The 13,015-nt window shown below is 43.5% G+C and overlaps 1 protein-coding gene across 1 annotated transcript in view; it reads right to left on the bottom strand.

The window, feature by feature from the left end:
* LOC140898371 (myosin-1B) overlaps positions 1-13,015 on the bottom strand; it is a 33,965-nt gene extending 20,950 nt beyond the window's left edge. The window contains exons 1-19 of the mRNA XM_073312108.1: positions 12,812-13,015; positions 12,583-12,726; positions 10,735-10,891; positions 9,892-9,919; positions 9,682-9,790; positions 9,493-9,585; positions 9,233-9,296; positions 9,039-9,137; positions 8,836-8,939; positions 8,618-8,756; positions 6,385-6,503; positions 6,136-6,285; positions 5,270-5,440; positions 4,499-4,805; positions 2,767-2,834; positions 1,328-1,415; positions 1,116-1,233; positions 600-723; positions 378-514 (exon numbers count right to left, since the gene is read on the bottom strand). Coding sequence (XP_073168209.1) covers positions 378-514; positions 600-723; positions 1,116-1,233; positions 1,328-1,415; positions 2,767-2,834; positions 4,499-4,805; positions 5,270-5,440; positions 6,136-6,285; positions 6,385-6,503; positions 8,618-8,756; positions 8,836-8,939; positions 9,039-9,137; positions 9,233-9,296; positions 9,493-9,585; positions 9,682-9,790; positions 9,892-9,919; positions 10,735-10,891; positions 12,583-12,726; positions 12,812-13,015 — 2,423 coding nt within the window. The remainder of the gene's footprint in view (positions 1-377; positions 515-599; positions 724-1,115; positions 1,234-1,327; positions 1,416-2,766; positions 2,835-4,498; positions 4,806-5,269; positions 5,441-6,135; positions 6,286-6,384; positions 6,504-8,617; positions 8,757-8,835; positions 8,940-9,038; positions 9,138-9,232; positions 9,297-9,492; positions 9,586-9,681; positions 9,791-9,891; positions 9,920-10,734; positions 10,892-12,582; positions 12,727-12,811) is intronic.

Raw genomic sequence — 13,015 nt, 5'->3', positions numbered from 1 at the left:
TAAACTTTCATTTAATAAAAGCAAAGGAAAAGAAGGGCTAGATTCCCAGACCACAGGGGTAGGTGGATATGGCGCTATGTCTCTACCTTCTCCTCTGGGTGTCTATATATAGCATTGAAGTTTCCTGGTGACTCTAGCCCCAGTTTTTGGGACTAAACTATCAGCAATTTTGTGACTAGTTTAGGTCAACCTGAAACTGCATTTTTCAGCAAACGAACTATTTGTCTGAAAATTTTCACCCAGCTCTACTCCCAAGTGCTCACGCATACAGTGGATTAATGAGATCTAAGTTAAACAGAATCCACCCCTCCAATTCTGTTCATTTCACCTCTGTGGGGTGACACAAACCCAACAGATCAAATGCAGTACATTTCTACCTTCTTTCCATCATTTTCTTGAATTCCACTCTCATCAGGAAGCCACGACACATGGCTTGTGTGCGGGTGATAAGCTGTGCCAGTTTATCATCTCTCATCTCCTCTAGAAGACCCAGAAGTCCTGCTTTGAAGAACACCTTGAGGAAGAGAATGTTAAAGACAATCACTTTCATTCTGTACAAAATACAAATAGACGGTGTTTGAATCAAAAAGTGATTGTACCTTGGTGTGACCAAATTTATACTGGGTGTGATCAACATCAATGGACCCAAGTAGTTTCTCAGAAGCCTTCTTGCTGTCCATGAACTGTCCTTCTGGAACAGCACTTGCATTTAAAACCCTATATCTGTGGGAGAAAACAAAATATGAAGAAGCTCACATTGCTCACAATTCTGGCCACACTGGCCATGTCTCTGTCACTGCCTTTGTCCTCCCATGAAGCCCCTATTCTGAGGTCCCACAGACAGACCCATCATGAAATTCAGCTTTATGGTATTTAAAGGGCTACATAGTCACCTAGCATGGCCACTCCATGGCTCACCCAGCCCATTCCCCTCCCCACACACAGGAAAAGTGTGGCATTTTTGCTGCTTTTTGGACTACACCATTTTGGTCCTAAATTTCTTCTACACACAAAGCATGTGTGGGCACTGCAGTGACTACAATAGTTAAAGTAGTTAGAAAAGGCAAGCTATTCCACACAGAGAGAAAATGGAACAGGGATTGGAGGAGTCTGACCTCTGTTTAAAGTCTGCGTAAATGACTCTGCTGGGGAATCCTTTCCTGCAAATTCTGATCCCTTCCAGCACGCCGTTACACCTTAGCTGGTGTAGTACGAGTTCATGTTCCATGGCACCTTAACAAATCACAGCATGAATTAGTACCTTATTGTGCAGCCCGGAGGGAATGGCTGCATCTCACTAAGATCTCTGTACACTGGCGCTTCTTACCGGGGGTCTTCGTTTCATTGGGAATGATGCATCGCACAAAGTGAGGATGAGTGCTTCTCAGATTGCTCATCAGCTTGTTTAAATTCTCCTGTGAGACCATAAGCAAAAGTTTAAGTTAATCAAAGTTGCATCTGTATCTGCACCGATAGACGCAGTAAACCCATTACCAATGTAATCAGACTAGCTTGCAAAACTTCCCAGCTGGGGTCATTCTAACCTAAGGTGCCCTCTTTCTTTGGATCTTGAACACGGTCATTAAAGTGACATATAAAACTCTGAAAGTAGCACTACTTGAGCAAGCTGGAAAAGGCTACTAAGACAGGACCAGAAACTAATGGGAAATGGCCACAAGGGCTGTTATGGAAGCCAAAAGAGGAAATTTTCAGAGAAAGACGATTATCTGCAAACATCAGGCCGTCATTCTGAACAAGGTATTTCTTTCTGTTGATTATATTGGAAAATGCAGCGGGAATGGGAGAGGAAGGGGGCAGATGCAGTGGCAGAAGAGGCTAACAAATGACACACTTCTGTGTTTTCAGGTGTTTGAAATGTAGGCAGTATGGGCCATTAACATCCCTGAAATCCAGAGCTGAGTGGAAGGCTGCACATGACCCTGTAACAATTTCCACTGAAAGCGAAAGAAGGAGGAAGGGGAATATTAAATTCTATAACAGCATCTCGGGGGCGGTTCTCTTAAGACTAATTTGATTTGACATATTTGTTTCTGACATCTTCATCCTGGGAGAGGAGACAAAAGGACAGACTCTGCTTTCCATTACACCTAGGTATATTCAGAGTAACTCTGCCACGGAATAGAAATGGAGTTACTATGAGCCATCTCCTCAGATCTGACGCTGCTGTACTTGGCACAAATCAGGAGGGAGGCTGCATTGTTAGCTACAAAGGCTGCCCCGAGACACAGTTCAAAGCAATCCCTGGGCAGTTCTAAGATGTGCCTACTGCCCATAGCACCAACAGCCTGTTCTCGCTTCCAGACATTAGCTGAACCATGCCGCTTTCCCTCCACCATATCCCCTGTGCCAGTTGCTGGAAAGCAGATGGTCTCGGACCCACTGTGCTGGCCCTACTCCTTCTGCACTTTCCCCCATGCTCGGCAGGCAGCCAGCCTAAGGTGGGCAGCCAGGCCTACTAATCCTAGTACATAGTGGCCACAGTAGGGGGTAAATTTAGCCCTATTGGTTTAATCCTGTGTAAATGAGAATGGAATCTGTCCCAAGTACTTTAGACATCATCCAAAGCTGGGTGTCTTTCCACTGATTTCGATGGGCTTTGGATCAGGCCCTTTAAGAGCAACTGAAAGAGGCTTTTTAACTTAAAAAGTTCATAACTGAGACCATTGGGAAAATAGACTTTTTAGATGTAAAGGGAATTTCCTACCCACCATCACAGAGAATGCAATAATGAACAATGTACTGTACCCTGAAAAGAGCAGAGACGGTCTGGAAAGAAGAACCCTTCTTCTTGCCTCCCTTCTTGCCACCACCCTCTGAATCACACACAAAAAGGACAAAATTAAAAGGACGCACTTTGGGGTTTGAACAGTTACTCTCACAGGCTGGTGGTGTTTGCCTGTAACAGCCAACCCTGTTAATAAACATTGGTCAGGCTGAGAAAGGGCTAATGGTTTCTGCTACAGCAGACAGCTCATTATTAGGACTGTCGATTAGTCACGGTTAACTCACGCAATTAACTCAAAAAAATTAATCGCAATTAAAAAAATTAATCACGCTTAATCGCAGCTTTAATTGCAGTGTTAAACAATAGAATACCAATTAACATTTATTAAATATTTTGGATGTTCTTCTACGTTTTCGTATATACTGTATTCTGTGTTGTAGTTGAAATCAGTGTATATTATTTTTTATTACAAATATTTGCGCTGTAAAAATGCTAAACAAAAGAAATAGTGTTTTGCAATTCACCTCATAGAAGTACTGTAGTGAAATCTCTTTGTCATGAAAGTGCAACTTACGAATGTAGATTTTTTTGTTAGATAACTGCACTCAGAAACAAAACAATGTAAAACTTCAGAGCCTACAAGTCCACTCAGTCCTACTTCTTGTTCAGCCAATCGCTAAGACAAACAAGTTTGTTTACATTTACAGGATATAATGCTGTCCACTTCTTATTAACAATGTCACCAGAAAGTGAGAACAGGCATTTGCATGGCACTTTTGTAGCTGACATTGCAAGGTATTTATGTGCCAGATATGCTCAACGATCATATGCCCCTTCATGCTTGGGCCACCATTCCAGATGACATGTTTCCATGCTGATGATGCTCATTAAAAAAATAATGCGTTAATTAAATTTGTGACTGAACTCCTTGGGGGAGAATTGTATGTACCCTGCTCTGTTTTACCCACATTCTGACATATATTTCATTTTATAGCAGTCTCGGATGATGACCCAGCACATGTTGTTCATTTTAAGAACACTTTCACTGCAGATTTGACAAAACACAAAGCAGGTACTAATGTGACATTTCTAAAGATAGCTACAGCACTCAAAAATAAATATAAAGTGAGCACTGTACACTTTGTATTCTGTGTTGTAATTGAAACCAATGTATTTGAAAAGGTAGAAAACATCCAAAAATATTTAAATAAATGGTATTCCATTATTGTTTAGCAGTGTGATTAATCGCACGATTAATCACAATTAATTTTTATAATCATGCGATTAATCATGATAAATTTTTTTTATTGCTTGACAGCCCTACTATCACACCCATATGTAAGGGAGGTCGGAGTGACTGTCTGGAGAAAGAGGATCTAGGGTGTGCAACGCACAGTCTTGACAATACTAAGGAAGAGGCTTGAGCTACACTTGATCAGATTTTTTATTTCCTTGTTAATAAGACCAAGCCACAGACAGAAGATGACTTCTCACTCTCTACAGTGTGCCACTAGATTAGAACTCGTAGGGATTCTAGAGGAATCAGTAGTGGTTTGGGCATTGGCCTGCTAAATCCAGGGTTGTGAGTTCAATCCTTGAGGGGGCCATTTAGGGATCTGGGGCAAAAATTGGGGATTGGTCCTGCTTTGAGCAGGGGATTGGACTAGATGACCTCCTGAGGTCCCTTCCAACCCTGATATTCTATTAATCCTATCTATGAAACAATTAAAATATGGATTTCACAGAAATTACCTGCATCTCCACCATACGTGGCAAAGAGCAAAGCCAGTGTTTTCATTGATGATTTCTGGTACAGCCCAATGACGGTTTCATTCAGGGGATCTTTGTTCTTCTCAAGCCAGCCATTGATGTTGTAGTCCACAGTGCCAGCATAGTGCACCAGGGCGAAGTGGGCCTCAGCCTTTCCTTTGACAGGCTTGGGCTTCTGGAAGTTGTTGGACTTGCCAAGATGCTGGTCATAGAGCTTGTTCTTGAAAGATATATCAGTCGCCTTGGGGAACATGCACTCCTCTTCCAGGATGGAGAAAATACCCATTGGCTGAAAGACACAGCAACAGATAAGAAGGGGGATGGGAGAAGAGAGAGAGAGATTACATGAGGATTTTCTGGATGCAACAATGTGACCATCTCTTGGTTTAGTTAAAAAGAGGATATTACTAGTGCGGTGGAGGACAGGTAATAGTGTTGATGTAATATACTTACATTTCTGTAAGTCATTTGGTCTTGTACTCATGACATTTTGATTACAAAACTAGAAAGATTTAAATTAACATGGCACACATTGAGTGGATTAAAAGCTGGCCAACCTGATTTCCACTCTTGGAAAAAAGAGGGTGTCATAAAGCTGTGTGTGGTCTCCTTAATGTTTCAGAGTAAAAAATTAGAACATTATGGGTCAAGATATTTATGGCCCTCAGCATGGAAAATCCATCTAAAATTCAATGTAACCCACAGTAATTAAAGAATTCTTGAACATATAAGGCATTTGAATTGAAAAGATACCTTCTCAATGAGCTCAATGCAGGCAGCCAGGTCCATCCCAAAGTCAATGAACTCCCATTCGATCCCTTCCTTCTTGTACTCCTCCTGCTCCAGCACAAACATGTGGTGGTTGAAAAACTGTTGCAGTTTCTCATTGGTGAAGTTGATGCACAGCTGCTCCAGGCTGTTGAACTACAAAAATGCAAAGAATTACTTTCAATGTGTATGTGAAAAAGCTAAATTATGAAGAACAATACTACTATTGTGTAGCAAATCCTGGGAGACTTTCTGAATTCCTCTCCCTAGAGCCAGCCAGATGTTTTGGGAGTTCTATTCTCAGCTCTGCCAAGACATTTCTGCAGTGTCAGGCCCAGGCTTCTCCAGGTATTTCTGTGCTCTGGGACCCAAGCCTACTTGGGCATTTCTCAACTCTTGGCCCTGATCCATGACCAGGCATTTGGGTCTGAACCTGGCTAACCCCTTCCGAGCTCTCAGCCCTCTGGCCTATTGGCACATTTCCAAACCCTCAGCCCCAAGCCTGCCTGGGAAATAGCGAGCTGCCCACTAGGTGCCATAAACACCTACAATAATTTGTGTTAGATACACAATCATTTATTTTCTATTAGGCACCACCTGTTAACAATTTGAATGCACTTTCAATGCAGTTGTCATTTCTACATGTACCACACAAGTCTATCAAAAAATGGACTCATTAGAGGGTCATGCTGCCTTAGTGTAAGATCAAGAGACACTGTTTCTGCAGAAAAGTCAGGCTTTTCCAGGAAATTATTTAAATAAAAAATATACAATGTTAAAAAAACCCTCAAAGTTCTCAGAACCCCTGAGTGTCCCTTCCAGGAACCTGCTGTCAAATCCCTGCTCCTTACATCAAAGATCTCAAAGCCAGCAATGTCCAGGACACCAATGAAGTACTGTCTGGGCTGCTTGGTATCCAGCTGCTGGTTGATACGAACAACCATCCACAGGAACATCTTCTCATAGACCGCCTTTGCCAGAGCACCCACCGAATTGTGCACCTAAACCAGTAGGAGAGGGACTGGAGTTACCATACAAAGCAGAAGAAGAAACCCGGGTGTGTTAATTCAAACCAGGAGTTCTAGATCACCAATTGTTACCTGCTGCACGGTTTGACCTTTGGTCACATATTCATTCCCAACCTTGACTCGGGGGTAACACATGGCTTTGAGCAGGTCAGCTGAGTTCAGATTCATCAGATAGGCTGCTTTGTCAGCCACTAAATAAGGAGAGGAATGAATTAGTAGCTCAAAGATAGGCTTTGGTGTCTTTTATAATGACTAGAAAAGAGTAATGAGATCTGTTTGTGTTTTACCAGCTACCACATCTATTAATAACTCCAGTAATTATGGAGTTTAGATCTTCCTTTATTTCTTGATTTCTCGATTAATTGTTTTGCATTTGATTGAGCGGGTCTGTACATCAAATGATTGTAAGAATTTGTTCACAAATACCTCATAAGGGCCAAATAAAAACAATTTTTAAGGAGAAAGAAGCCGATGAACAGACAGAATGAAAAGATGGCTTTGAAGTTCTTTCTTTGCCACTTTACTGTGCAGCTTGTCCAGGGATTCTAATTTCTGAATGATCAGAAGGAAACAGGCTAATGGCCAAACACTGACCTGACCTAACCCCGTGCAATTCCATTGACTTCAGCTCCCACAGCTCCTATGGCCTCCAGCATTGGCTAAATTACTTAAATGATTTTGTTATTAATAACAGCATGTAATGCCATTATTGAATATATCATGACCAGGTCTATAATGGTCATGTTTTGTTTGCATTTGCCCTTAGATCCCAATCCTCTAAAGAAAGTGAAGCGTTTTCACTCTGTAAAGAGCAGTTAGCTTTTGACAAAGTGAACAACTGACCATGAAATAATGTGTATTTATAGAGCCACTCCTATATTCCCTTCCAGAGACATACATCCTAGAGAGAGGAAGATCAGAATCCTGGGCAGAGCACAGACTCTCACTCTTCAGAGACAACAAGTGGCTTCTATCTTTTTATCTAACGGAAGGATCTCAAACCCTAGGACCTCAATTCTGGCCTCAGCTGCTTTGCCTTTACACCACCGCTACTGGCATAAAATGCCATAAACCAGACAGTTTCAAGCACTGGGAAATATCCTCAGCATAAGGGACTTCCTTGGAAGGTATAAAGCAGCTGGAACAGCTCTTCAGTGCTCCCCTTGCAGCCCATCAGCTATGGGGCGTCCCAGCAGTGCTCCCGACAAAGGGATTATGGCAGGACTGCTGCAGTATCATAGATATTCTCCACTGAAAAAACAGCCCCTGGGGGCTGGTATAGTTGAGCCTAGATTACAGCAGCTCTCTGGCCATACCAGCTTATGTTAGTCAGCAGGGTTGGCCCCAGCAAGCTGGAGAATGCCAGGGACTTCAGAGGTGGTTCACTGCCAACCTTGCCCTTCCTGAGATCTGCCAGGCTCAGCCCAAATGAAGCTCAGGGTCAGTGCCTAAGAGCCTCATTCTCCACTGCCTGCCACCTCATACAAAGTGAGTGCAAATTGGATGTGACACCCTGCTAGTTCAGAACTCTCTGCTCACATATCCTGGAAGCAACATTTTATATACACTTTGCAAGGCATAATCACAGAAGACTATGGTTGGAAGAGACCTCAGGAGGTTATCTAGTCCAACCCCCTGCTCAAAGCAGGGCCAACCCCAACCAAATCATCCCAGCCAGGGCTTTGTCAAGCCGGGCCTTAAAAACCTCTAAGGATGGAGATTCCACCACCTCCCTAGTGAAATAGTTTTTTTCTAATATCCAACCTAGACCTCCCCCACTGCAACTTGAGACCATTGTTCCTTGTTCTGTCATCTTCCACCACTGAGAACAGCCTAACTCCATCCTCTTTGGAACCCCTCTTCAGGTAGTTGAAGGCTGCTATCAAATCCCCCCTCACTAAGTGAGGGACTAGGTGCCAGGCCATGTAAACTTAGGCCCTTTGCTTCTCTGTTTCTTCATCACCATTAGCAGAGACATTGGAAGGATTCTTCACTGCATTATTTTAGCTTTACACCAGTGCAACACCATTGACATTAGTGGATTTACATCAATGTAAAACTGATGACGGAGTGGCAAATCAGTGTCTAATATAGCAGCAGCCATAGGGACAGATTCAGAAGCAAACTCTGGCTGTTATGTGCTGTTCCAGTGATGCAAAGCAGGTTGGAACTCAACTGAATTATCTGCTTAAAACAAATTAAAGTTGGATTTGCAATGCCAGAGTTACACGAAACGTCTAGAACATATCTGTAAATCTGGCCCTGGGTTATTGGTTGAGAGTTTAGATACAGATTTTGCCAATACCTTCGGTGCCATCTGGCTCTGCCTGTTCTTCACGCTGCTTCTGCTTGAATTTCAGGTTCCCATAATGCATGACTGCCCCTGTCAGCTTGTAAATGGCTGTTTTTTCCTCAGCAGTGAAACCCAATATGTCAATGGCGCTCTGTCAGAAGAATCAGTAATGTAAATATCTTCTCTAGTAAAGTTAACACTCCACATGATAATTCTCATGTGTTACTTACATCTGTGGCCATCAGCTCTTCCTGGTCATCGATGCTGGCTACAGTGATCTCACCTTGACTCACAAAGGGGAAGTCATATGGGTTGGTGGTAATCAGAAGCATCTCTGAAAACAAGAATAGGATATACATGGATATAATTTAATTGACCATGTTACCGAGTTCATCAGTGACTGTTCCACCAAAAGAATTAAAACGTTTCTTACCAATTAGTTCTGGCTTCTTGTTGGACGTGATCTGATAAAATATGTGGTAGCTTCTTTCCGCCTTGAGCTGGAAAGTGACTCTAGATTTCTCCAGCAGATCTGGCAAGGCAGGTAAAGTATAATTAGCCACAAGAAAACACCATGAGAAAGAAAGAGAGACAAAGAATTGTGACCCTTAAAGGGAGGTCCCTTACATGTTTCAATGTCAGCAGAAGCCAGTTTCCCTGTGGTGCCAAAGTGGATTCTGATGAATTTACCCTTTAAAGGAAAAAAAAGTTATTTCGTTTAAACCCTCAGAGACAGACTCCAGAAGTGGGATTTGCAAAGCTGCCCTGGGGTCTCTTCCGCAGGTGTGAAAACTCAGCCAACATTTATATTGTCAGTGTAATGGTAGGAACATATACGGCCCATCATTGCGCTTGTGGCTAGGAACAATTTTGTCAAAAAGACTTACAAAACGAGAGGAGTTGTCGTTCCTCACGGTCTTGGCATTCCCAAAGGCCTCCAGCAGGGGGTTGGCGCTGATGATTTGATCTTCAAGGGTCCCCTACAAAGTAACAATTATTGTCAAATTAAGGTCGTTTTAAACCAAATGGCAGCTTCAGAACAGAACATTTAATCCCTTCTCTAATGACCAACTCACTTGCATTTTGCCTGGCTCTTCCTTCTTCTTCTCCCCAGAAACTGCAATTGTTGCAAAATACTGGATGACACGCTTTGTGTTCACAGTCTTTCCAGCACCGGATTCTCCGCTGTCAAATCAAACAGAGAAGCAGAGAACACATCACCAAAGAGTTTCTTCCTGTAGTGCACAGCAAAGCCAGCAAAAACTGGAGCAGGGAAATATACATACGTGATGAGGATCGACTGATTCTCCCGATCTGTGAAAGAGACAGAACCAAAGAGACTTAAAAGAGTTACTGTGTAACACTGAACTCACTGAAAACTGAATGAAACAAATAAGTGCTAGGATTTGCAAAGGGGCCTCAGGGCATCCGGCAACTAACTAATGTCCATAGGAATTCAGCATCTACCTCCCTTAGGCCTCTTTGAAAATCCTAGCCATAATAAATATAAGCTCATGCAGATCAATAGAGCCATCACAGGATACTTACACCCATGTCCCTTTCACAGAATTCCCTCTTACAGAAATCTGATGAAGCTATTTATATCTCAGGACAGCAAAGGGGTATGTAGAATAATGACCTGATCCTCAATTTATAACCATCTGCATAGCATCAGTGCAAAACAAGTGCAAAGTGCGTGTGAATTATCTCACAAGGTGTAAGGGAGTGGAGAATTCTGATGCACCACTTTGCACAAGTGTAAATGACACACACGATGCAAAGTCAGGAAGAATCAGGCTTCCTGAGAACAGAGTGTCATGATTTTTTACAGTTCTTCTTTGGGCCTAGCTAGAGCCAGAATGTGCAGACGCAGATATGGACATTCTGTACTTTTTCCATTAACCACACGCTTGTGAACTTCCAAAAAGGTTTGCTTTGGGTTCTCTGTGAGCTGGACTAATGTTTGGGTCAGGTTCAGTTTGTCTTTGGATGAATTCGTGTTTGCACATTGCTAGTTCTGAATGTTTTTGGTGTCTTTAGCTGCATGTCATATTTCCCGGAAAGAAGATTGTGATTCCTCATATGAAATTTTCACTCTATAATCACTTTTCAGGATTTGAGCCACTCACCAGTTAACATGAACTGATAGGCGTTGTCAGAAATGGAGAAGATGTGGGGAGGGGCCTCTTGACGCTTTTTGCCCCTGTAGGCAGTCACAACTTCTGGGTTGTACACCGGCAGCCACTTGTAGGGGTTGACAGTGACACAGAAGAGACCCGAGTAGGTCTGAAAGAAAGGGAGATAATGAGATTGGTTTCCACATGATTTAGTGTAGCTGTTAGTTTGGAAGTCCAGGAAAGACATAGAATCATAGAATATCAGGGTTGGAAGGGACCCCAGAAGGTCATCTAGTCCAACCCCCTGCTCAAAGCAGGACCAATTCCCAGTTAAATCATCCCAGCCAGGGCTTTGTCAAGCCTGACCTTAAAAACCTCTAAGGAAGGAGATTCTACCACCTCCCTAGGTAACGCATTCCAGTGTTTCACCACCCTCTTAGTGAAAAAGTTTTTCCTAATATCCAATCTAAACCTTCCCCACTGCAACTTGAGACCATTACTCCTCGTTCTGTCATCTGCTACCATTGAGAACAGTCTAGAGCCATCCTCTTTGGAACCCCCTTTCAGGTAGTTGAAAGCAGCTATCAAATCCCCCCTCATTCTTCTCTTCTGCAGGCTAAACAATCCCAGCTCCCTCAGCCTCTCCTCATAACTCATGTGTTCCAGTCCCCTAATCATTTTTGTTGCCCTTCGCTGGACTCTCTCCAATTTATCCACATCCTTCTTGAAGTGTGGGGCCCAAAACTGGACACAGTACTCCAGATGAGGCCTCACCAATGTCAAATAGAGGGGAACGATCACGTCCCTCGATCTGCTCGCTATGCCCCTACTTATACATCCCCAAATGCCATTGGCCTTCTTGGCAACAAGGGCACACTGCTGACTCATATCCAGCTTCTCGTCCACTGTACCCCTAGGTCCTTTTCCGCAGAACTGCTGCCTAGCCATGCATTGGGTTCTTCCGTCCTAAGTGCAGGACCCTGCACTTATCCTTATTGAACCTCATCAGATTTCTTTTGGCCCAATCCTCCAATTTGTCTAGGTCTTTCTGTATCCCTCCCCTCCAGCGTATCTACCACTCCTCCCAGTTTAGTATCATCCGCAAATTTGCTGAGAGTGCAATCCACACCGTCCTCCAGATCATTTATGAAGATATTGAACAAAACCGGCCCCAGGACCGACCCTTGGGGTACTCCACTTGATACCGGCTGCCAACTAGATATGGAGCCATTGATCACTACCCGTTGAGCCCGACGATCTAGCCAGCTTTCTACCCACCTTGTAGTGCATTCATCTAGCCCATACTTCCTTAACTTGCTGACAAGAATACTGTGGGAGACCGTGTCAAAGGCTTTGCTAAAGTCAAGAAACAATACATCCACTGCTTTCCCTTCATCCACAGAACCAGTAATCTCATCATAAAAGGCAATTAGATTAGTCAGGCATGACCTTCCCTTGGTGAATCCATGCTGGCTATTCCTGATCACTTTCCTCTCATGCAAGTGCTTCAGGATTGATTCTTTGAGGACCTGCTCCATGATTTTTCCAGGGACTGAAGTGAGGCTGACTGGCCTGTAGTTCCCAGGATCCTCCTTCTTCCCTTTTTTAAAGATTGGCACTACATTAGCCTTTTTCCAGTCATCCGGGTCTTCCCCGGTTCGCCACGAGTTTTCAAAGATAATGGCCAATGGCTCTGCAATCACAGCCGCCAATTCCTTCAGCACTCTCGGATGCAACTCGTCCGGCCCCATGGACTTGTGCACGTCCAGCTTTTCTAAATAGTCCCTAACCACCTCTATCTCCACAGAGGGCTGGCCATCTCTTCCCCATTTTGTGATGCCCAGCGCAGCCTGTACTTACATAGATCATCCAGGCTGCGTAACGCTCTTTGAGGTTATACAGGACAGCAGGTTCATGGAGATGGGTCATCATTGCCATGTCCTCGATTTTATCATATTTGGGAGGGTTCATGGAGAAGATTTGATCTTCCTTAACAGTCACCGTCTGGAAGGAAAGAAGAGACCCATTTCTATCAGCTAAGAACAGAGGAGGAACAAAATGCTGTTCCTTACTCCTTGTTTTTACTCACTTCTCCTTTCTCAGACTTGACTGTGACCTTCCCTCCTTCCCGGCTCTGGATTGTGCCTTTCACAAAGGATTCCTTGGGATGCACCACAAAGACCGAAGTCTTAGCATCGAAAGGCTTGTTCTGGTCCTCAATTCTCTCCTTCTCTGACTTTCGGAGGAAAGAAGCTGCCACCCCAAAGACGGCCATCTCAGCATCCGACGACAT

Source organism: Lepidochelys kempii, chromosome 14 (assembly GCF_965140265.1).
Source record: "Lepidochelys kempii isolate rLepKem1 chromosome 14, rLepKem1.hap2, whole genome shotgun sequence".
NCBI lineage: Eukaryota > Metazoa > Chordata > Testudines > Cheloniidae > Lepidochelys > Lepidochelys kempii.
This window is presented reverse-complemented; position numbering and strand designations above follow the sequence as displayed.